This window comes from Onychomys torridus, chromosome 1, assembly GCF_903995425.1.
Source record: "Onychomys torridus chromosome 1, mOncTor1.1, whole genome shotgun sequence".
Taxonomy (NCBI): Eukaryota; Metazoa; Chordata; class Mammalia; order Rodentia; family Cricetidae; genus Onychomys; species Onychomys torridus.
In genome coordinates, this window is record NC_050443.1 from 122,208,397 (window position 1) to 122,233,193 (window position 24,797).

At 46.3% G+C, this 24,797-nt stretch overlaps 1 protein-coding gene across 1 annotated transcript in view; it reads right to left on the bottom strand.

The window, feature by feature from the left end:
- Ppfia1 (PTPRF interacting protein alpha 1) overlaps window positions 1-24,797 on the bottom strand; it is an 81,573-nt gene that overhangs the window by 31,954 nt on the left and 24,822 nt on the right. The window contains exons 3-14 of the mRNA XM_036200139.1: window positions 13,790-13,891; window positions 13,436-13,600; window positions 12,744-12,818; window positions 12,278-12,379; window positions 11,891-12,109; window positions 10,560-10,706; window positions 8,541-8,675; window positions 7,599-7,673; window positions 7,171-7,254; window positions 5,235-5,366; window positions 1,283-1,345; window positions 673-752 (exon numbers count right to left, since the gene is read on the bottom strand). Coding sequence (XP_036056032.1) covers window positions 673-752; window positions 1,283-1,345; window positions 5,235-5,366; window positions 7,171-7,254; window positions 7,599-7,673; window positions 8,541-8,675; window positions 10,560-10,706; window positions 11,891-12,109; window positions 12,278-12,379; window positions 12,744-12,818; window positions 13,436-13,600; window positions 13,790-13,891 — 1,379 coding nt within the window. The remainder of the gene's footprint in view (window positions 1-672; window positions 753-1,282; window positions 1,346-5,234; window positions 5,367-7,170; window positions 7,255-7,598; window positions 7,674-8,540; window positions 8,676-10,559; window positions 10,707-11,890; window positions 12,110-12,277; window positions 12,380-12,743; window positions 12,819-13,435; window positions 13,601-13,789; window positions 13,892-24,797) is intronic.

Sequence of the window (24,797 nt, forward strand, 5' to 3'; positions counted from 1 at the left end):
GTCTGCTGCTGCCACAGTACTGGCACTTGTCTCTCTCCATCCCTGCAGCCATGACTACTCTGTCCCCATGGCCTTTTCTTCCAGTGCAGTGGCCCCCTCTCCCTCTGGCTTTACAGTGAGGGTCCTGGTTCTGTACGGGTACCTCTCCTCGTGTGAAGTAGGCCAGGTAAAGAGGCTGCAGGAAGCCTAGCTTGTACAACATCCCAAACTCTAAGTGCAGAGGTCACCAGGTGACCACCTCAGTAACGTTTACTGAAGATCAACTCTCATAAGAAATGAACCCAAAAGAGTAAGACCCAACAAGAACTGTGTCTGCAAGAAAGGACAAGAGTGCTTTAGGGCTATGCACTAAGTGCTGTGGCCTTGTCAGGAGCTGAGTCACCCCACAGCAGCAACACGGTGTCCTTTCACAAGACAGTCACAAATGCAGCACCAAATCCATGAGCAATATGGATTCTGAACAGCTGCAGTGTGACTTCTCTTTGAGGCCTGTCCTTCTGTTCTAATTATGTTTTCTACCCTGACCCCTCCAATGGACACCCCAGTCAGCATATCCAAACACCAAGGGACTTCCTCCCACCTTCTCAAGCTCCATTGTGCTGCCCACAGAGGCAGCAACAAGCCCTTGTGCACGCACAGGGCTGAAAACTCGCCCATCTGTGACCACCATACCCGTGATGAAGTGAAGGGCCTCTCAGTCTCATCTGGTCCAACTCGGCCCTCAGGGCTTCAATATTCAGGACAAGTTGGTCCTAGAAAACAGTAAATAGCTTCTATGAGAGCTCTCTCATAAGGACTGGGCACCTGTAAGGTGCATTTCAATTCTGAGAACACTTCCTGAGTCCTAGAGCAAGCAGAACTCATTCTCCAAATCCATAGATGTCCTAATGAATGAAAAGCAGTGTTCCTGGTTATAGGAGAGTTAGAAAGGACAAAAGCTGAAACAGAAACTGTACTAACTGTATAAAGGACTCACCCTTCCTAACCCACAGTCTGCCAGGCCTTTTTGTCTCCCACTCCCTCCCACCTAGCAGATCCCTGCTGGCCCTGTCTCTTACAAGAGACCCATGCTAATGTTAGACCCCCAACTCCCCAAGGACCCAGGGTTGTAGCCCATGTACACGAAGTGCTCAGCATGTTTGCTGAGGGGCTGCAAACTGTGAGGACTAAGAGAGCTACCAGGAGGGTTTGCCTCAATCCTTCCAAACACCTGCGGTCACCGTCACTGCAATAACTCACGTCAGCTCTTCTGGGACTTCTGACTGAGTGGAGAGTGAAGTACCTTATCATGCTGCGTCTCTTCCAGTTGCTTCTTTGCATTTTCAACTTCCCGCAGCAGAGAATTCTGAAGAAGAGAATGTCCTTCAGGGTTGGTTCTTTAAAATGGTACACAGAACATAATAGCTGCACTTGCTTAAACCAGAGAGCAGCCTTGAAAGAAGGGCCTGGCCATGGGAGGCACCAAGAGCAAGGCCACAGCTCACTCAACCAATGCCAACCACGAGTGAGGTCAGATGCTGGCGTGTCTATCTGTGTACAATTTACTTCTTCACTAACCAGTCTTAGAGTATGCCTGTCACATTCATAGTACAAGGGCTTTTGCTGATACTGTTTGTTTGTTTATTTATTTATTTAAGTTCTTTTGTTTTGTTTTGGGTTTTTTTTGTTTTGTTTTTTTTGTTTTGTTTTTTTAAGAAAGTCTTATTCTGTAGACCAAACTAGCCTGAACCTTGCAGCAATCTTCCTGCCTCAGCATCTGGGATGACAGGTATGAACCTCATACTTGACTTTCAAATTTGTTTCAGAACCTCTTGCAAGTGGTCTACAGTGACTTTGGATTTGGGCATTCACTGGCCACTTAAGAAACATAAAATTAAGTTTCATGGGCTGGAGAGATGGCTCAGAGGTTAAGAGCACTGACTGCTCTTCCAAAGGTCCTGAGTTCAATTCCCAGCACCCACATGGTGGCTCACAACCATCTGTAATGAGATCTGGTGCCCTCTTTTGTGTACATAATAAATAAATAAATCTTTTAAAAAATGAACTTAGAGATGTATGTCTAAAATTGTAAAATCCTAATCTTATAAAAGTTACTAACATTGGGTTGGGGATTTAGCTCAGTGGTAGAGCGCTTAACTAGCAAGCACAAGGCCCTGGGTTCAATCCTCAGCTTTAAAAAAAAAAAAAAAAAAAAAAAAAAAAGCTACTAACTTGTCATAAACTGTTAAAAGACAATTAAGACATGCAAATTAATCACCTTATAAAAGATCAGATTTTTTTCAATGTGCAGTTATGCCAAGTACAAATTTAATTCATTTACAGGGACAAGCTTTGGCCTTCTCTATGTTTTCAAGGTTTATCCTTTCAACAAGTTCTTCTCCATGGAACTGTTTTGCTTTGAAATTGCTCACAATTTTTTTTTCATGTACAGTATCAACTGAATAGGTACTTGCATGCTTGAATGGAAAAATCCAATTGTTTTCTACTTCAGAATTTTCTATGATTATCTCAGATACTTCTAAATATCCTGTTATCTAGTAGGAAAGTCTTAAGTTTATAATTAAAATTGTCCTAAAAATGTAAAGATACCAATCATAGATTACAATCCTTAAGTTTAAATCTTTAAATATTGATGACTATTGTTAATTTAGTAGATTCTCTTTGCTCTCTAGTTTTATGCTTTCCTTTGGTCTGATAGGTCGGACTGACAAAAAGAAGAGAGTTCAAAGAGGCTCACAAGAGCCCCTCCTCTATTGTTTTATACAGCACAAAGACAAACTTTAGACATTACTCCAAACTTTGAATGCATAACGAATAATAAACGAACATCAGCTGACACTGCACTCTTCATACCCGTGTTAATTCTAGTATGTCTCTAAAATGCCACCTCTGAAAGTTTATACATTCTTAGAGCAAGGCCAGCACTGTCTGGATACCAATGAAGCTGTCAAGGCCATGGCAAGACTCACCTGTGATGAGTCTAGCACAGAAGCTCACTGAAAGAGTATTAAGAAGAGCTTGTTAGGATGACTGGATTGATTACTGATACAGTTATGGGAATTACTGCATTAACTACTGTAGCTGCTACAGCTGGACTAGTGTGTCATAAAGAAATTCAAACTGGGGCTGGAGAGATGGCTCAGAGGTCAAGAGCACTGACTGCTCTTCCAGAGGTCCTGAGTTCAAGTCCCAGCAACCACATGGTGGCTCACAACCATCTGTAATGAGAACTGGCGCCCTCTTCTGGCCTGTAGTCATACATGCTGTATACATAATAAATGAATGAATGAATGAATGAATGAATGAATGAATGAATGAATAAATAAATAAATAAATAAATAAATAAAATAATTTATTAAAAAAAAGAAATTCAAACTGCTGAGTTTGTTAAGAGTCTGGCATAAGTACTCTACAAAACTTTGGACTCCACAAAATAAAATAGTGAGCTAGTTAATGAAATAGCTGATATGAGACAAACTATATGTAATACTAATGGGAGATCTGTTAGAAATGTTGAGGAAACAAATAAAATGTGATTGGAAAGGTACATTCTATTCTATTCCAACTTTATGCTCATAGGGGGTGGCATTACTGGGAGATGTGGCCTTTTTGAAGGAAGTGTGTCACTATGGGGGTAGGTTTTGACCACTCTTTTGCTTAAGCTTCACTTAGTGTCACAGTCCACTTGCTGTTGCCTTTTGATCAAAATGTAACCAGTACCATGTCTGCCTGTATGCTACCATGCTTCCCGCCATGACAATAATGGACTGAACCTCTGAAACTATAAGCGAGCTGTTGGAAGAGGCTGGATGATGCACCTTTAATCTGGGCCACACCTTCTGTGTGAAGTGTGCCACTATGGGGGCAGGTTTGAGGTCTTTCTCAAGCTTCCCTCAGTGTAACAATCAGTTGACTTCCTGTTGACTCTGAGTCAAGATGTAAGGACTCTCAGCTCTAGCACCATGTCTGCCAGCATGCCAGCACGGTCCCCTTCATAATCATAATTGACTGAACCTCTGAAACTGTAAGTCTCCTCACAGCAATAGAAACCCTAACTAATACAACTGGGAAAAGGTTAAGATGCATTTGATGGGTCACCCTAATTTTTCTCAAATGATTATGATTTACAACAAGAAATTAAAAAAAACTTTCTCAAAAAGGTTACCTGATAGGACTGGAATGGATACTTATGGGAAGAAAGCATTATAGATATACCTTAGCTTCATTTAATCCTGTACATCATTTAATAGATTTCTTCTTCTAGCAATCGTTGTTCTTGTTCTTACAGTAATGACTTATTGCTTTGAAATATATTTTAGCTTATTTTGATAAGACTGTGAAACAACACAACAGAGAACAGGCTGCGTTTACTTTAAGGTGACATAATCTTCAACAGGTTTCGATAAGAAAGCAGGCTCAGCAAACCATGGGGGACAAGCCAGAAAGCAGCACTCTTTTATGGTCTCTGCATCTGCTCCTACCTCCTGAACGGTTCCTGCCCTGCTTGAGTTCCTGTCCTGACCGCCTTCAGTGATGAACAGTGATGTGGAAACATAAGCCAAATAAACCCTTTCCTCCCCAAGTTGTATTGGTGATGGTGTTTCATCATAGCATCAGTAACCCTAAGACACTCACTATGTAGTCCAGGCTGGTCCCAAATTCAAGATTCTTGCCTCAGTCTGAGTGCAGGGATCAGGGTGTGCACCCCACACAGCTTATGTACAATAGTACTAGAACAAAGCACACTATTCACACATGTTCTGACTATAGCTACTTGTGTGGAGTGGTAGGAACAAAATGACATGATTAAGCTAGCACTGAAAGCCAGATGTATTTTATTTCCACCTGGCCCTCTGTGGAAGCCACTGGCCTTCTCCATCCTACAGGTTAAGACTGGTAATCAAGACTTGGATACTGGTTATTGTTCCAGAGGGCCCTGGTTTGATTTCCAGCTCCACATGGCGACTAACGATAACTCCAGTCCCAGGGGATCAGAGGCCCTTCTGACCTCCTTGGGCACCAGTCGTGCAAGCAGTGTACACGCAGACAAACACCAGCACACATAAAAGAAGTGAATTTAAGGGGTGGACGGACACACACACAGCACTCAAGTGGGGGGAAACAGCTAGTCACGAACTAGCAGATGACAGACAGCAGCTAATGTCTTTCCCTGTCTGCAGGAGAGCATGTCTCCAAGCCATTCTCCCTGGGAGCACAGCAGCTCATCTGCCCACCTTGTCCTCCAGCGCTGCCATCCTCTCCTTCAGGTGCAGTTGCAGCCTCTCATTGGACTCCGAGAGCAGCTTGTCCACAGTGTCAGATAGGCGCTTATTATGTTCCTCGTTCATCTTTTCTCTCTGCCTTGCCTAAAACAGGAGGGGAAGTTTCCAATTTCAGGCTCATGTCTAGCTCTGCAGAAGCACCAGGACCAATGGTTACCAGAGGCTATGCTCCCCTCCTCTCATTCACAGGGGACTTTCAGGTACCAACTGGGACACAAGAAACTCAAGACAATCTTGGTGAGGCTGTGAACTAGAAGAGACTAATGAACATCTCAAGAATGTCACCTGTCTCTAGCTCTGGATTGCACTGAGCAGAGTACCATGAAAGGACAGAAGAAATTGGAGGGGATCGGTCCATTTGCATAGTAGCCCAATAATGTCTCTGGATGTGAATAAAAGCTTGGGTGTGGCTTCAAGGGGAATAGAATTAAATCTACAAAGTAAAAGCTGAACAAGCTGATCTTTAGTCAGTAGAGATGCAGGGCATCTCTGCCTACACTCAAAACTACAAATGACAATGTAGTAACTTACAATGTACTAACTCAAGGCTAGAGCTAGGCCTGCTCAGCACCCACCCAAGCATACCTCACTCAAGCCCCAGCACCCAAACAGGACTGAAACCCTAAGGAAGGGCTGCACCAGGCCCAGCAATCCTTCATGGGGAACGCATAGGTGGCAGAGTCTCCTAAGACCCTCAGCTTTGTGTCCAACAGAAAACAGCTACCACATGTGAGGAGGCTTTCCAGGCATGCACCTGACAGCCCTTCACTGAAGAATGTGCCTGTTTCCATCCATACCTGAACACTCTCAAAGCCAAACAGCTGGAAGTTCAAGTGCAAACATGATTGTCTATTCAGAGCTCAGTGACACTGTGTATAAGCCTCACAGGCTCTGTGACGATGTGCCTAAGCCTATGTTGCCTAAGACCTTACACAGGAGCTTAAAAATCATCATTTCCCAGAAGTTCTCCTAGTTCTCTGCAGTCTTAAATTGATGGAAAACACTGGCTGCCGCGCTGTGCAAAGGTTCCACACTCATGGGTTGGGGATTTAGCTCAGTGGTAGAGCACTTGCCTAGCAAGCGCAAGGCCTTGGGTTCAAACCTCAGCTCCAAAAAAAAAAAAAAGGGGGTTCCAGTCACACACACATGCTGCCTTCCGCCATAGCAGTAGCAGATAGGGCTGGTGCTCTGTATCCTGCCTGCCTCTCCCAAGACAAGCCCTCTGACCCAGCTGAAACAGCACTCTCCCGGCTGCTCACTAAGGCAGGTGAGCATCAGTGCTCCTGCTCTAACACCATCATATCCTGAGTGACAATTCAGGACCCTGAGGACAGGGTCAGGGTCAATGCTCTGGCCTGAACATGGGATTTCAGAACTTCATGTTGAGCAAGGCCAGTAACCTAAGGAGACAGGCCTTGAGTTTTAGGTTCAAGCTCTAGGGAAGTGTTTCTCAGCCCATGGGTTAATACCTCCTCCACAAGGGTTGCCTAAGACCATCCTGCATAGCAGATATTTACACTATGATTCATAACAGCAGCAAAGTTACAGTTATAAAGTAGCAATGAAATAATTTTATGGTTGAGGTCACTACAACATGAGGAACTGTATTAAAGGGTGGCAGCATCAGGGAGGTTGAAAATCACTACTCTAGGGAGACCCAGCAGTTCCCTTGAGGGGATAGAAAAAAAAGAAGCCTTGTGGACTCAAGAAGCCTGACTGCCTGAAGTAGTGTCCATGACACCTCTGCTGCCAGTGGGTAACAAACACACTGGTGCAGTCCAAAAGGACCAGAGCACAGGTCCACAGGACAAGAACCAGAGGGACAGAGAAGCCCGAGCCCGCAGTGGCCTGTGTCCCACCTGGAAGCCAGGTTCAGCCCCATCCATACCCGCTGCAGCTCCTGATTCTTCTCCTCCAGCTGTGCCTCCATCTGCCGCAGCCTCTCTTCAATGTTGCCATGTCTCTCCTCGGCCTGCCAGCAAAGATGACAGAATTTGATCCTCTGCTCATTTCATTTACACCAGCTACATACTACTGTAGCAGCAGCAAGCACCACATGCTGTGTGGACCATGTCAAGCCTGGCAAAGGGACAACACTTCCTCATATACATCAGCACCTCCTCTGTGGCTTCAATGTCTATACTGTGAGGTGATTAATCCTCTCATGTTGACCTGAAGTGTGGCAGGTGCTAGTGACTGCCATTCTGTGTGTGTCCCCCACTGGCCTGCCTTGGACAACCCATCTGCTGAGTATGCCTCTGTGGTCAGCATGGGGGGGCAGGAAGCAGCAAGCATAAGCACAGGGCACAGTTCTACCTTCCTAAGCTTGGAAGTAAGCTCCAACAGTTTAGCTTCCTTAGCAGCAGAACTCCCAGAAGACAAAGGACCAGACTACAAAGCAACAGGACAGGAAGGACAGCAGGGAGAAAAGAAACCGAGACTTTAGGAGGGGACCAGGGAGGACAAAAGCAAGGTTCTGTTATAGCTGACAAGGACTCCAGTGTCCAGACCGAGGTGCAAGAGTGGAACAGGGCCCACCCTAAGTTTCCCTCACCAACATGATGCTGTCTCCATCTGGGCCCCTCCCCCATCCCTCCCCAGCAATTAAGCCCAAGTCTGGGAAACAGGACTCATGCTGGGGATACACCCACAGCCTCTCTTCATGCTGCTGTGCCTCACAAACAGGACACCCACCCATCACTCTCGAAGCTCCTGATTCCTGACTACCCTGATGTGGATGGTGAGGACCCAGAGGACATACACCTCAACAATGGTAGTAGAAAACAAGAGCATTATATTAAAAAATTATTTTAAGCACTGTGGTATAAACCTGAAGTCCCAGCTATTCTGCTGGCTGAGACAGGAGGGTAACTGGAGGCAGGAGTTTAGGGCCAGCATGGGTAGATAGTGAGACTCCATTTCAATGAGCACATAAACATTTTAAAGTAACATCAAAAGAAAACTACTAAAAACTGTGTGACTGTCTTAAAAGACAAATGTCATTTTCCTTTTCTAAGAGAAGCTACAGCCTTTCTTCAAGTTGGTGAGAGAAATAAACCAAGTAGCTGTGACTCTTGGACCCTAACACCAAAGACAGCAGCTTCTACCTGACAGGTTTGGGGACTGATGGGGAATAAGGGTCTTGAGCTACACAGAAACAGCACTCCCATCACACAATAGCATGGACACTCCACAGATGCTGATGCACTGACTAGGACATCAAGGCCTGACATATGACTCCACACGGGCCAAGCGCACCTTGGAGAGTGCAGCCACCCTCTGAGCCAGCTCAGCCTCCACCTCCGGCAGGGTCTCCGCCTTGCGTATGGTCTGCTGCAGCTTCTGCTCTGCCAACTCCAAACGCTCTTGCAACTGGCGGTTCTTGTCTTCCGTCTAGAAAGGGTACAACATCAAGAGGTCAGGCTGCTGCTTCAGACACCTGACAAAGCATCTACTGGCTTCAAAGCTTTTATTTGCTTTAAAAAAAAAAAAAAAAAAAAAGAGGCTAGAGATATGGCTCAGCTGTTATGAGCACTGGCAGCTCTTCCAGAGGTCCTGAGTTCAATTCCCAGCTACCACATCATGGCTCACAACCATCTATAGTGGGATCTGATGCCCTCATCTGGCATAAAGGTGTACATGAAGATAGGACACCTACACATATAAAATAAATAAATAAATAAATCTTTAAAAAAAAAAAAAAAACAGTAAAAACAAACAAAAACTGGTGGGGTAGTGGCACATGCCTTTAATTCCAGCACTCAGGAGGCAGAAGTGGGTGGATCTCTGAGTTCAAGGCCAGGCTGGTCTACAGAGCAAATTCCAGGTCAGCCAAGTCTACACAGAGGAACCCTGTCTCAAAAACAAACAAACAAAAAGCCAAAACCAATACAGGTTCCTATACACTAAGGAATGTGAGTTACTCGGCTAGAGTTGCTCATTCTGACAGATAAGGAGTCCTTGCCCAGAGTGCTGCCTGAAAGCACAGCCCGTAGTAAGATGCTTGGGCTGCTCTGTAAATGCTTAGATGTGAGACTCACTGCACAAAGTCTAAGTCAGTGCAAGTGGAAGAGTGCAAGCAGGTGAGTGAGACCATGGAGGCTACTGCCTGTGGGCACCATCCCCTGCTCTGTGTGTGAACACACACCTCAGGCCCACCATAGGGCCTGAGTGCTACGACGTCATGGCAGCAGTTTTCACAGCTGCTTAATTTATTTTTGGTTAAGCAACACCCTTTGCCCTTTATAAAATACTTTCAAGCAGTCCAGCTGGGTTTTTCTAGTTAAGTCTCAATAACCTCAGACCATATCCTGAGGAACAGGGTATCTGCCAGCTCCTATAACCTGACTTTTGGTGCTGTAGCTTTGCGCCTTTCCTGGAACTCACTCTGTAGACCAGGCTGGCCTCGAACTCACAGAGATCTGCCTGGCTCTGCCTCCCGAGTGCTGGGATTAAAGGCATGCGCCACCGCAGCCCGGCACCAGCAAGTTCTTTACCACTACTTACTTAGTGAAAGGACTAAGAAGCAATTGGCTTCCAATGAGACTGAAGAAAGGGCTGGGAAGACAGCTCAGTGGGCAGACTAGCAGCTGTGCAAGCGTGAGAACCTGAGTTCAAGTCCCAGCACCAACATTCATAAAAACAGAAACACATGCTTGTAATCCCAGCACTGGGGGTGCAGATACAACAGAAACCTCGGTACTCACTGCCTGCCAGTCTAGACAGTATGTGAGCTCCACATTCTGTGAGAGACTCTATCTCAAAATCTTACAGTGGACAGGCTACAGAAATAGCTCAGGGGGTAAGAGCATTTGCTGTTCTTCCAGAGGACCCAAGTTTGATTCCCAGAACCCACATTAACTGGTTTACAACCACCTGTAACTTCAGCTACAGAGGATCCCATCCCTTCTTCTGAACTCTATAGGCACATACCCACACACAAGTACACATAATTTAAAAAAAAAAAAAAAAATTAAGGTGGAGTGCAGAAGAGAAAAAGACACCGACTTTGACCTCTGGCCTCGGCATGCACACACATACACATTCAGGTGCATATGTTCATGCACACACATGAACATGCACAGGCACAGATGCACACTCACACCAAAAAAAGGAAAGAAGGAAACAGAAGAATCAAGGTTCTATAAACTGGTAAGTAGTAATACACAAGAAAAGTGACATTTGGATTTGATTTCTAACATGCATCTTACAGGTGAGATCTTCAACTTCAAAGCTAGGAATAATTACAGCTCAAAAGGAGCCCACAGAGCCCAGTACCTGTCGGTGCATGGAGTCTTTATTTGCAATTTCATTTTCAAGTTTGTCATTGAGGTCATGCACAGACGTGGCTTCACGCTGTGCTGCGAGGTAGCGTTTCTCAAGGGTGGTGATTCTCTCCTCCATATCCTCCTTCTGGGCCATGGCCTGTGTTGTAGATTCCAGAGGGAAATGGGGGTGAGAAATGCAGGACTCATCAGAACACTCAAGAGACCAAAAGACCAAACACACATCAAGCGTGAAACTGCTGTTCCTCCAAAGTAACTGTCAGTTTTTCAAACTGAGTCAAATGGACGTACTTTAAGCACATTCACCCCATGATGAGCTTTGCCTGGTCAATCTGCTCATGTCACCAAGTGTGTGTTTGACTACACAATATTAATAAAACACTCCATATGACACTTGAGTTTCCAAGAATCTGAAGGCACCCGTAGTGAAGGTGTAGCCCGTGTCTGCCCAAGCAACAACCAGGCTCACACAGCACACAGGCAGAATTGCTTCAATGTCTCAGGTAAGAACCGAAGAAGCAAGCATGTTGACAAATGAAACGAAAGTCAGCAGCAAAGCCAATGCTACAAAGCCCAAACATCAAGACCAGGACCAGAACTTCAGGCACGTTTGATATTTGTTTTCCATCCCCAAATTCAGTTTTTAGCTCTTTCCATATTTTCTAAGTGACTGTTGGCAATCTTGAATATATTTTTTTGAAGAAGCAAGTCTTAAAAGAATATCACAGTTTTCTGCCACGTAACTAATCCCCTGAGGCCCAAGAAAAGCACAGCCCAGTAGGCTCTCTAATACATACAGCGCTTCCTTTAGTCTGAATTCTTACAACAAATCACATTCATCTCCACAACTAAAGCTCCCTGGTCTCACATATGCTAAAGGTAACAAAAGGTAACAGTCAGGTTCAGCTGGAACAGAAAGAGCTTTACAAGAAAGCAGGCGGCTTTCATTTCTTTTCTAATGATGAATGAGGGTCTTGTAAACAGTTACCAAGGAAAAATGGTTGTGAGGTGTATATATAACTACATATTTCCATAAAGACCCTGATGACCAAGTGTAGCAACCCACGCCATCTGAAACAAAGGAAGAGGGCTGCCACACTCCCTCTCAGGCCTACACAAGCATAACTGACACGTCTGTGGGCTCTGTGGGCAGTCAGAAGGAATGGAACACAAGCCAGAGCACACCACAGCGGCCATGGAGACATGTGATCTCCACGTGAGAGCAGTGCAGGTGGGAAGGGCACACGATCTGTAGACCAAAAGTCCCTGTAAGTGAGAGCAAAGGACAAAGGGAACAGGAAGCCAAGTGCAGCCCACACTCACTTCGCGGACATCTCGCTGCAGTTTCGTGTTCATCTCTTCAGACTTGATGAGGTCTTTTCTAGCTGTGTCCAGATCCTCCTCCAGCTCTGCTGCGTGACTGGACAGGGAGGCCAGGCGCTCCTTCATCTGGCTCTGCTCTCTCGCCTGCCTGTCTATGACTTCCTGCAGCTCCAGCACTTTGGCAAGATCCTCATGGCTCAAGGAGCCGTCAGAAGATCTCTGAAAAGCACAGCCTTATGGCACCCTGTTTGGCATACCTCCAGAAAAACAGGGACCCTCAGAGGAACTTGTGTGCTCCTCAGAGGACACAGACCTCGCCACTGTTCCCCAACAGCCCCACATGGCAAAACAAAACCAGAGACCCCACAAAATAAGCCAAGGACTTGCCTTGCCGTTGGTGCTTGGTGTGTTTTCCTGTTCATGGTTTCTGTCAAGCATTCCATCTGTTAGTGTTTTCTTCTGATTATTCTGTTCTTTAAGAATCATTAGCTAAAACAGAAAATTTGAACACACTAGCATGAAGTTTTATGTCAGAAAAATGAGCAAGGGTGGCCAGTGGCTCTGTGAGACAAGTGGCTGTAGCTGTTGTGCAGCCCAGCTCCAGCAGAGTTCTAGACACCATTTGTTATCTGTGGACAGAGGCACTTGGAAGGGACTGAGGGCTGAGACTGAGTCCAGTGACCCTAGCAGGTTGATCTACACCTAGGAAGGAACTCTATGCAAGGCCCTGGGTTCGGTCCTCAGCTCAGGGGGGATAAAGTAACTTGTGTCTGTATTACTGTCTCATTTCTAAATTACGCAACAATAATCAAACCCTTTCAGTTCCAACCCCATGACAATAGCCCAAGCTCACCTCTTTGTGGGTAGCACCCAGCTCCTCCTCTAACAAGCTGCACCTCTCCAAGGCTACTCGGAGTCGCTCTCGTACCTGCAAGTAAAGGGCTGAGTATGCACTTGGACTCCTGCTGCATGCCCAATGCAACACAGCATTAGTGGAATACAACAGACTGGCTTTCTACTGCCACCAAGAACTTCCCAGTGGTTTTGTTTTGAGCAAAGCTGACTAGAACTTGTGAACCCCTGCTGCCTCAGTCTCCTAAGCACAGGGACCACAGGTGTATGTGTTTTAAATTTGGCAAAATCTTGTTCCTAAATAAATCAGACCACTGAGTTATTATTATTTGCTTTTTTGATAGAGAGGAGAAGGTTGAGATAGACTCTTTGCTGCATAGTCCTAGCTGGCCTAGAACTATCTATGCAGCCAAGACCAGCCTTGAACTCTCAGCAACCCTTGTGGCCTCTCAAGTGCTAGAATTATAGGCGCTGGTAATCATACTAGGCCCAAATTCTTATGAGCACATTGATAGAAACATTTTACAGTTTTAAAGACATTTGAGGCAAGGATGCTCATCAGCCACATAGGCCAGTGCTTTCTACCACAGAAAAGCTTTTCACAGGAGCTCCATCCAGAGGTTATAAAACAGTGACCAGTGTGCATGAAGCCCCGTGACAGGGCATGCATGCGCTGTCGGTGTGGTGACGTACCTTCTCATCCAGCGCCTTGTGGTGCTCAAACAGCGACTTGAGGGCCTTCAGCACCTCCACCTCGCTGGAGACGCCTGCAGGTGACTGCGCCTGCCTCTTCACCACTGTCATCCGCAGAGAGCGCTCGTGCCTGGAGACAAGGCACTCTAGGTGCTCCAAGAGCAGCTGCAACAGAGCCCAGCAGGCAATAAAGTGCTTGCCTCACAGGTAAGACTCCACCCACAGCAAGGGAAGCTGGCTTCAACTCAACACAAGCAGAGCACCCCCAAGGCTGGCTTAAAACCTGCTAAGGTCCCGCGGTGCTGACAGGCTGATGGCCCACTCTGCAGAGTAGGAAAAGCAAAAGGGACTGACCCTGGTGTTGTTCCTCTCTGCCTTCAGCTCAGCGATTTCCTCCTCCCTCTCCAGAAGCTGCTCCCGACACACGTTGAGTTCCTTTGTGAGCGCAGCAAACTCCTAGAGGGCAACACGCACAGAGAGACTGAATGAACTCATGAGCAAACAGAAATTTCGGAGAAAAGACCCCAAGAGTATTTACTGTCCCCACCCACTGGAACACACAGGAAGATCCTCCAGGGAAAGGGGGGTTGACTGGCCTATCTCCAGGCTTCCCTGGTAACCCAGACCCTCACCCAGCCCTCCAGCCTTCCCTTTCTCTGTGTCCCAGTCATGGCCAGTGGGCACAGTGCAATCCAAGCCCGCCTCCTCAGCAACCTCAGAAGATCAGGAAGGAGCAGGTAAAGGCATTTTTAGTGACTAAGACATGTGACTCAGGACGACTGGTGACAGAAAAGAAAAAGCCCTAGAAGGCTACTCCCTGGCCTGACCTCTCTGTGGGGCATTTCATGGCCAGTCCTTTTAGGCAGAAAGTGAGCTCAAAACCAAACCTTAAAAGCTGATTTTTCAGCCAGGCAGTGGTGGCGCATGCCTTTATTCCAGCACTTGGGAAGCAGGGCCAGAAGGATCTCTGTGAGTTCGAGGCCAACTGGTCTACAGAGCGAGATTCAGGACAGGCACCAAAACTACACAGAGAAACCCTGTCTCAAAAAACCAAAAAAAACTTTTTCACAAGATCAAACCTTTTGCAGAGGTGAGGAGAGCACCCAGAGATCCACATGGCCATCCCCAGTGCTGCCCCAGGGCACTCCTCACACTGTCTACTGAGTGTGAGTATAAACCATGAGTTCACATGCTTCTGCCAGTTTCTCAGTGGAGTCAAAGCCTTTGAAATAATTACTCTGAAGTAATGCACCTGCTGTTTCTCTGGGCTGCTTAAAAGGAAAGGGGATGCACAATGGCCTACATGATAGAGAATGAAACAGACACTCAAAGTATAGAGAATGGTTGTTGGACAATTTTACTTTTAAAAAGCTGGTCATGTGAGCCAGGCATTGGTGGTACACTCCTTTAATCCCAGCACTTGGGCAAAGGCAGGCAGGCAAGTAGCCTGGTCTACAGAGTGAGTTTCAGGGCAGCCAGTGCTACACAGAGAAGCCCTGGGGGGAGGGAGGGGGTCATGTGTTCAAATCACACCTACATCAGACTTTTGCCACTCAGATTCAACTGACTACCAGTCACCCACTCTGGATCCATCAGGCTTGCCCAGAAACGCTTGCCTGTGGTGAAGACAGTCAACAGTTGAAAGAGCTATCTCTAAAGGAGCAGCCAGAGGGAGACCGAGGGGATGGTTGAGAGAGTGCAATGGTCAATGGAGAGCCAGGGAGCGTCCCTCCCACGTGTCTGCTCCCCAACCCCCACCCTCAGTGGCTGGGGGAAGCACATAATCATTTTAACTCATGTCTCTCAGAAGAAATTAGCAATTCTCCTGCAGGAACAGTAGCCGTGGTGATCCACTCTTGACCTGGCAGCAGGAGCTGGGCTATGGAGACCAAGAACACTGAGACTAAGCACAGGCTCACATAGTAATGGCACATGTTGTAGTCCTCAAGGGCTTTAAAAGAAGCCCTTGAAGCTGGTTCTAAAGAGCACAAAGAAGGTTGGGGAGAGGGAGACACAGTGGACCCTGGTGCTGTGGGTTAAGAGGCAGGGGTTCTGGTCCAAGGATGGTTCCAGACTCTACAGAGTGGAGTGATAGGGGAGAGCATGCTCTGAAGGGAGAGGAAAGAACATGCCATATTTAAGATATGCAGACAGCAATGTCAGAGAGGGGGCTGCAACTCCCAGTCAGGGCTCGGACAGCCTGAAATGTAGGAGCACCAACAAAAGACCCAGATTGTCAGTGAGGTAGAAGCAAAATCAGCTAACACACTGGTGCGGGCAGATCAAGTAGGCTGACCCATCAAGGCACTGGGTAGTGAGACAGAGGTCAATGGAGACTGTGGCATGGTGACAACAGTGGTTCTGTGCCATGGTAACTGGACTGAAGGAAGCAGTACAACAGTAAAGTTAGACTCAGAAGCAAATTAATGACAAATATTGCAAAGGGAGGATGGGACTCTTGCTTGCAGATGGCAAGAATCGTATGCATTATGCAGACAGCCAAGAGGCTGAGGGGAGAGGCAGCATTTCTTAGGCACAGAGCAAAACCAGAGTAAGGAAAGAGAGAAGATGGGCACAGACCCAGATCGGGGAGGCAGGCTGCCAGAGCCCTTTGGGAGCAGAGATAGCTTGAGTTTGGGGATGGTACAGGATGGCCCCCAGGGGGTACAATACTTCCAGCACACAGAGGCAAAGAGGGCAAGAGGAGGATGAACACGCCCCTGCAATGGCAGCAGGAGGGGCTCATGGGATTTCAGAGTGGCAAGAAAGAGGGAAGAGCTCGGGACTGGATGGGGACAGACAACTGTCAGCATCATACTGTCCGAGGCTCAAATTCAACAAACACCACACTTCATTAAGGTGCAGCAAAAGGACATGGAGGCAGAAGTGCCCACGCCGCGGGCCGTTGCAGCCTGGGATGAGGGAGGAATACCTGCAGTCGTCCTCATTCCCATTCAAGCCAACATCCTATGGCATCATTTGGCCTTGCTCCATCTCTCAGCAGCAAACAGTTTGTCATTTTTTTTTTTTTTAAAGACAGGGTCTCACTTAGGTATCCCAGTCTGACCTTGAACTTACAACTCTTCTGCTGTAGCCTCCCAAGTATCTGGCTTCCGCTTTCATTTCAAATGTAACAAACTGTTACAGACTTGCTTTTAAGATCCCCAAGCTGCTTCGTTCTCCTATGTGCTCTCCCTATCCCTGTCCCTGCCCCTGTCCTCCCCGCCCCCCATTTCCCCTCTCAACAGCCTTGGCTATTGTGGAACTTGTTTTGTAGACTAGGCTGAACTCCAACTCAGAGATCCACCTACCTCTGCCTCCTGGGATTAAAGGTATGTGCCACCATACCTGACTCCATGTGTCCTCTTAGCACAGAGGGAATACACTTACTTCTGTTATTTATTCCAGTTATATATTCATGTTTACCATAAACTCAACAGTCCAGACCTATGGTGGCACATTGCTCCAGCTACTGAGGAGAACAAACTCACAAAACTTGACATCATTTTACTCAAAGAAAAAACTTCTCTTTGCTCAAAAGGATCCAACAACAGAAAATCTTATCAAAGCAAATTTAATTTAGGAGTTTAGATAAACATTAGGCAGGAAATTCCAAAGCTGCAGACTCCAAAACCACATCCCTGCCACACAAAAATCTCCAAGACCCTCAGCCATGTACAGTAGGGATCTACACATCACTATACAAGGTCCAACTCTCCACATACCCTTTTTCTTTTAAAACAAAATTAATTTTAACCAGGTTCAGTGACATACTCCTGTCAACCTAGCATTCAGGAGATGGAAGCAGGAGATCAGGAGTTCAAGACCATCCTCAGCAATATAGAGTTTGAGGCCAACCTGGGCTACATGAGGCCTTGTCTTTAATAATAATAATAATAATAATAATAATAATAAGGGATTAAAAACAGTATTGCTGGGTGATGGGCTTAATTTGTGGAGTGCTTACTGTACAAGCATGAGGACCTGAGCTTGATCCTTAGAACCCATGTTTAAAAGAAAATAGAAAAGGTTGAGTACAGTAGCCTGTGTTTCTAAGCCCAGTGCTAGGAAAACAGAGGCAAGAAGACTGTGTGCGCACACATGCACACAGAATGACAATAACTTGGTGCTGAAAAGGTGGCCTGGTTGTTAAGAGCACTTCCCAGCACCTATATGGTAGCTCACAAAATAGATGACAAATCCCTTTTTAAAATACTGTAACCCAAATACAAAAGCTTTATTATAATTTCTGTATCTAAGCATTTTGCCTGCATGTCTATTTGCATGCCAATAATGTGCCAAATGCCTGTGGAGGCCAGTAGAGGGCATCAGATCTCCTGGAACTGGGGTTACAAACAGTTGTCAGCTGCCATGAAGGTGTAGAGAACTGAACCTGAGTCTTCTTTAAGAGCCGCAAGTATTCCTAACTGCTGAGCCACCTCTCCAGCCCCAAGTTATGGCCAATGAAAAAGAACAGCAGGCACCAAGGCCAGGTGCTGGTGGGGACTGTGTGTTCTTCACCACTCGAGGTGGCATGCACAATGGTTCTGCAAACCCAGGCTATTTACAGATATTGTCATGTTTAACAGACATTATAACCACTAGGGTTTTGGTCATCCATTTAAAATCTGTTAATTCTATCTAACACCCGCTCTGATCCTCATGGGCACCAGGCACACACGATACACATACATAAATGCAGGCGAAACACTCACACACAGAAAAATTAATCCTCCCCCCAAAAAACTAAGTCTGTACAAAACAAATCTGTATTTCCATTTGACATCATCAGAGAAGAGTCATTGAGAAAATAAGATTAACCACTAAAATTAGTTCAAGAACTTGGTTTCTCACAATGCTTAAAATTTTATCATTTCTGGACAGAAAAAGCCTGCTCTACCAAAATACAGAAACCAAATATTATGGATCAAAACCCACAGTCTGGCCCATGTCCTTGGGCCCTCTGGATCAGAGGCATTTCTCTCTATAGGCCTCCACCTCCTACCTTCTCTTTCTCCAGGAGGTGGCACCACTCCCCAACCCCATCCACACTATCTAGCTCAGCCCCTTCCACACTTGTGTTAGTTCCATACACCATACTCTGCCAGCACTATCAATGATGCCTTTTAATGTATAAATTATATTTTGTTATTGTACTAAAAAAACTTCCATGATTATTCCAGCATTTTAAAAAGGCACCTGTGCCACATAGCAGATCAGAGACAGCCTGAGGACACTGTGCTGCTGAAAGAAGCCAGACACAGAAGTACAAATATTGTGGGAAATGTGAGTGTTCTTATCTGCACTGGGCAATTAAAAAACAAAACAAACAAAAAACCCCAACTGGGGGGAAGAGTTCACCAAAGGCAAAAAAAAAAAAAAAAAAGCCCCTGTCTTGTCGTTTTAGGATGTAGTCAAAAGAAAACACAGAAACAGTAAACATGTCTCCACACAAAAGCCAACTCTCACAACTGACACCACCTGCAGTCAGAGCAGATGCCTGCCTTGGCGGAGCTGTGCCCTCACCCCAGCGCTCATCTCTCCACCCACTGTCCACACTGAAGCAAACCATGGGGGAAAAGGGCTGGAGGCCCATGATTTCACAGCCTCTTGGGATCTGCCCAGAGCCACATGGCCACACACACCGGGTATAGCGGTGCACTGCTGTGATCCCAGCACTTGGGAAGCAGAGGCAGCTTGAAAACAGCCTGAGTTATGGAGAGAACCTGTCTCAAAAGTCAAACAATTCTGTCTCAAGTTCTAGCATGTCTAGTTCTTTTCCTATTTCTCTTTTTGAAAAATCATGCAAAAGTCCACACCTAACCTTAACACCTCACTAGGAAGGCCTGTTTTGATGAAAGCAAATGCACACTATTCTCCTTCTGTATTCAGATCAACTACAGAAAAAATACTCTTGAACTGCTAGTGCTGTGATCTACTGTAGCCAGTGAGGGTGCTAAAAAGAACCCTTCATATCTCTACGTGGTATGGATTGTTGACCATTAAAACTAGAAAAAGGCACCAGCAAGGTGGCTCACGGGTAAAAGCACTTGCTGCACAAGCCCAACACACCCAGAACACACTGTGGAAGGATAAAACTGACTCCTGAAAGTTGTCCTCTGACTTCCACACATGTGCTATAGGACATACATGCACATACGTGCACATACACGTGTATATACACAGAAACAAATAATATATAAAGTAAATTATTTTGTTTTAAAAAGAGAAAGAAAGGACGTTTGTCCCCTCTGTGAACAAGGTAGATGCTCAATGGTATGGCAGTAGGGACTGGCCACTTGCTGAGGATGGCCCACACTCCCTCCCTGGCCTGCAAGCCCTACTTTTGTCCACACCATCTGTGCAGCCTGGCTTCAGCCTCACTTCCTCCCCAGAAGAGTTCTGGCCAATACAGCCTCCACTGAGGGTACAAGCCAGCTTCCATCCCCAACTGACCCAGCCTGCTAGATAGCAAGGACTACCAGGCACCCCATCTCCTACTTTGCCACTTTAGAACCCAGGTGTCCCTGGGGTCACCTGCCTGTCCCTCCTATCTCTACCTGGGCATCTCACAGGCTCTATACACTCTCACACTGGGTTTATCACTTCTTCCTGCCTGCCTCCAGCTCCTCCTAAGCCCCATGGATATCAGCACCCAGCCATAAAGGTCAGATGCTTACACAGCATGTCACCTCCTTCCACTCCCTCCATCACCTGCCACTGGGGACTCTTATGACTGATTGCACCTCCTACACATATCTTCTGGAACCATCTATTTACCAGAGTCTAGCTCCTCCATTGGACCACCATGTCCACTTGGTCCACTATGAACCTGCCTAGTTCCCTGGCCTTCTTCATTCTTTCAAATCTGTTTTTTTCTGAAACAAACAAAAACCTGAGACTCCTTTGCCTAGATTTCTTCAAGAAGGCCCTGTAGCACAGAGTCAATGCCAAAGCTCCTCTGGTACTAGTGAATGGCTGTGACAGCTCAATGCCACCAAACATGTAACCCAAGCATTTGCACGGGTCACTACCCTCACTGCCAGGTAGCATCCAGCTTCCATCCCCACCTGACCCAGCCTGCTAGAAAACAAGGGCTACCAGGCACCCCATCTCCTGCTTTGCCACTTTAGTAATCACTGCCTCCTCACAGCCAGCATGCTGCCACAGGGAAGCCCACATTTCTCCATACCGTCTCTGCTCTTCTTCTGAACACCACCTCATATTGGCTCTCTGCCTCAGATCCACGGATCTACCCACTCAGAGCTGCTGCTGTCACCCTGCAGTTCAGAGTTTGAGCACTTAGTAAAATAAGAGGCCTTCCTCAACTTCCCCTGCTGGCTGCTAGCAAAGCGAGCCTCCCAGCTTCTTCCTGCTAGCCTAAGTGTTCCAGCAGGCAGAAGCCCAGGTCTGTCTAACCAGTGTGCAATGCCCACATGATGGCAATGGCACAAAAGATACTACCCTCAAAGGAGATGCTGCCTGGTAGAAATACGATACCATCTGATTTGGCTCTGGTTTCAGCAGACCATACCAACCCCAGGTTTTCAGGAGACAGGACATGGCCTACAGGTAGATGCCCTGTATAGAAAAGCTACCTACAAACTCCTAGGCCTCACCCTCCTGAGTCAACACTTCTGATGGGTGCACCTGGCTTGTTTTGAAATTTTCCCTGGGTAGCTCACTACCCTTCCATTTTGGAAACAGGCATTTCTGATCTTCCGTATGTCACACAACTTCCTCCTTCAGGCTTATTTACCTACAGAATGCATGTAAAGATTCCTTATTCTACCCAGGGTCCAAGACTGCACAATCCCACGAAAATGACCCATGTAAGCCACTTGACAGTCAGGCAGTGGCACTACTAGTCTATTAGCTTGGCAGGTGGCCTATTGGGAAACATTATTTTAACTATGTAAAGATATGTTACATTTGTTATGTTACAGAATATTACTTTAACTATGTAAAGGTGTGTTACACATTTGTTTCTACTGCATTTGTTTAACTATGTAAAGATGTGTTGCTTTTGTTTATGCTATATTTGTTGAATTATATAAAGCTGTGTTCCTGTTTCACCTTGCCTGCCTAAGGCACCTGACTGATCTACTAAAAAGTTGAACAGCCAATAGCTAGGCAGTAGAGGGATAGGCGGGGCTGGCAGGCAGAGAGAATTAGGAGAAGGAACCTAGGTTTGGGGGGAGAGAGAGAACAGAATCAGGAAGAAAAAGAGAGACACATCCAGGGCCAGTTAGCCACCAGACAGACAGACACAGAGTAGGACATATGGAATGGAAAGAAAGGTAAAGAGCCCCAAGACAAAGTGTAGATGAAGAGAAACAGGTTAATTTAAGTTATAAGAGCTAGTGGGACCAGCATCAAGATTAGGCCAAGTATTCATTATTATTAAGTCTCTGTGTTATGATTTGGGGGCTGGCAGGCAGTCAAAAACAGCCTGCTACAGAGGCTTATCAACCCTTCATGTGGGCACTGTGACTCCTGGGAGACCCAGGTAACTGCTTTATCATTCATGGAGATGAAACCACTCAAGCAAGTTTCTTCAGGTCATCCTCCTTTGTGGCAGCAGCAGCAGCAGCAGCAGCAGCAGCAGCAGCAGCATTTTCTCCCACCAAGAGTCTCCTGACACACGTGGCAACAGGTGCCATCACTCTGGGGACCATTCCAGATCGCTAGCCTGCACTTGCCATGATTGATCTGTGCTAAGAAGAAAGTCTTCAAGAATGGCCTCGATTTAGGGTGTCACAGCTCAAAAAATGTTCTCAAGGTTTGGCACCCCTCAGAACCCAAGGATCTCAAACTCTCCTCTCATCTTGTACTAGATGCTGGCGCATCATTAGCCACAGGCCTGGGTTGTCTTCTGGAACTGGCTCTGTCCTGGTTTCATGCTGAGGAGTCTGCCAGGACCTAAACTGACCCATCAAAACCTGAATATAGGGGCTAGAGAGATGGCTCAGCAGTTAAGAACACTGGCTACTCTTACAGAGAGGCCTTGGGGTCAGTTCTCAGTACCTACTCACATAGTGACTTACAGATATCCTTAGAAACTCTTAGTTCCAAAGGATCTGGCACCCTCTCCTGGCCTCCGAAGGCACCAGGAATGTGCACAGTGCACTTACATATGCACAAGCAAGCACTCATACACATATAATAAAAATTAATAAATATCAAAAAACCTGGATATGGATATGTGCTCAACACAGCACATACAAAAGAAGACAAGAAACAAAACAGCCAGGTAGATCTGGCTGATTTCTAAGAGAAATAGAAGGACCAAGAAGTGGTTTCAAACACAGGGCGCAAGAAGCTGAATACACTTCTTTCTCAACTTCTGGATCAGCAGCTAAAGAGAATGTGTTCTGGACTCCTAACCTGAAACAGCTCTGTGTGATGCCAGCCCTGAAAGTCCTGGTGTGGCATTGGCCCACTTATGGCTAACCAACAGTCTGGGCTCAGCAGCTGGGACACTTCCTCACTCCTGACAAGTAGTCATTTCTGATGAGCCAACATCTTGTTGTTGTTATTGTTGTTGTTCTGAGGGCACTGTGTTAATGAGGAGCTGGCATAAATGTTGTGTGCCAGCATGTGGAATCTGTCTCGTAGTGCAGTTATGCTCAGCACAGGGCACTGCACTCAGCTTCTCTGATAACAGAAATCACACTGTACACATCACTGAAGCAGTACTCTCTGCTGTGCCACATAACTAGAAATGGGTCAGAGGATATGTGCTGTCAATGCCACTGACACCAATCACAGAACACTGAACACACATCACATCAGCTTTACCGTCTGTGACTCTCCAATATAGTAAAAACTCACAACAAAAGGCCACATGTAGTCCTCAGTGTTCACGTATGAGTAAGCAAGGGCATCCTGCACTGGTTCAGCTTCAAGGCTGATAGTCTAGTCCCACAACTGAGCACCCAGGCAGCTGCCTTACCCTCTTTTTTCCTCTTTCCTTTCTTTCTTTCTTTTTTTTTTTTTAAAGATTTATTTATTTTATTATGAATACTGTGTTCTGCCTGCGTGTATCCCTGCAGGCCAGAAGAGGGCACCAGATCTCATTACAGATGGTTGTGAGCCACCATGTGGTTGCTGGGAATTGAACTCAGGACCTCTGGAAGAGCAAGCAGTGCTATTAACCTCTGAGCCATGTCTCCAGCCCTTTCCTTTCTTTCTGTATGTGTTTTGGTTTCTGAGATGAATGGCTCACACAGTTCAGGCTGGTCTCAAACTCACTTTGGAGTAAAGGATGACTTTGAACTCCTGACCTTCCTACCTCCACCTGAGTGCTGGGATCACAAGTGTACACCATCATGCCTGACTGTGAACAACTTCTAAACACATGCACACAGTGTGCTTAATTCACCTGAATGTCAGCATAATTTCTCTCCATTTGTAATACCTGCCTTTTAAAAACTACCTCGGGGTTGGGGATTTAGCTCAGTGGTAGAGCGCTTGCCTAGCAAGCGCAAGGCCCTGGGTTTGGTCCTCAGCTCCAGCAAAAATAAACAAACAAACAAACAAATAAGTAAGTAAGTAAACTACCTCTAGTACTGGGGATGGAATGAAATATTATCTACTATAAAACAACAAACAACCATAAGCCTAAAGTGAGTTATACTTGGTATCAAACTGAATCTTCTTAGCCGTGATGCACAGCACAGTTCTGAGAAGAAGCTCCTCCTCTGGTCACCTCACCTCAGACTACAAAGTGAATGGCCAGCACTGGCTTCCACCTCAGCCTTTTGGGCTGATTGAGGTACACAGGTCTGCAGGAGTCAAAGGCGAGACAGTGCATTCTGGCTGCAAGCTAAGTTTCCATGCAGGACACATTTATCTCTTGTCTATAGCACTACCACATTCATTTAAATCTCCCACAGAATAGCCACAACTGATTTCCCTTTGCTTGACAACCCAATCTTTAGTTTAGCCATCTGGGCACCCTGTGACATTCTATCCTGTAAAGGAACCATCTGCTATGCCAGTCCCTGGGCATGTGCTTCCAAACTGCTGCCATGTCCTAATGCAGTGGCTATGCCTTGTGATGCTGGCAGCAATGGTACACTAAGCACAAAACAGCATGTGGGTGTGGGAAGTGCCAGTGTCTGCAGCTCTGTGGGCGGGACAGGCTGATGCCAACCTGAGAGCAGGGCCCTAAGTACCTTGCCATTCCTCTGGTAAAATGAAATAATGCTGCCCTCATTGGCCCATGAAGGCAGGAAAACCCAAGGAATTCTCCTCTTCACACACACATATACACACACCACTCAATACTTCCCACACAGACAGGGGAGTATTCACACATAGAGCATTTCTCCAACACATACTGGCTGGGTTCCCAATT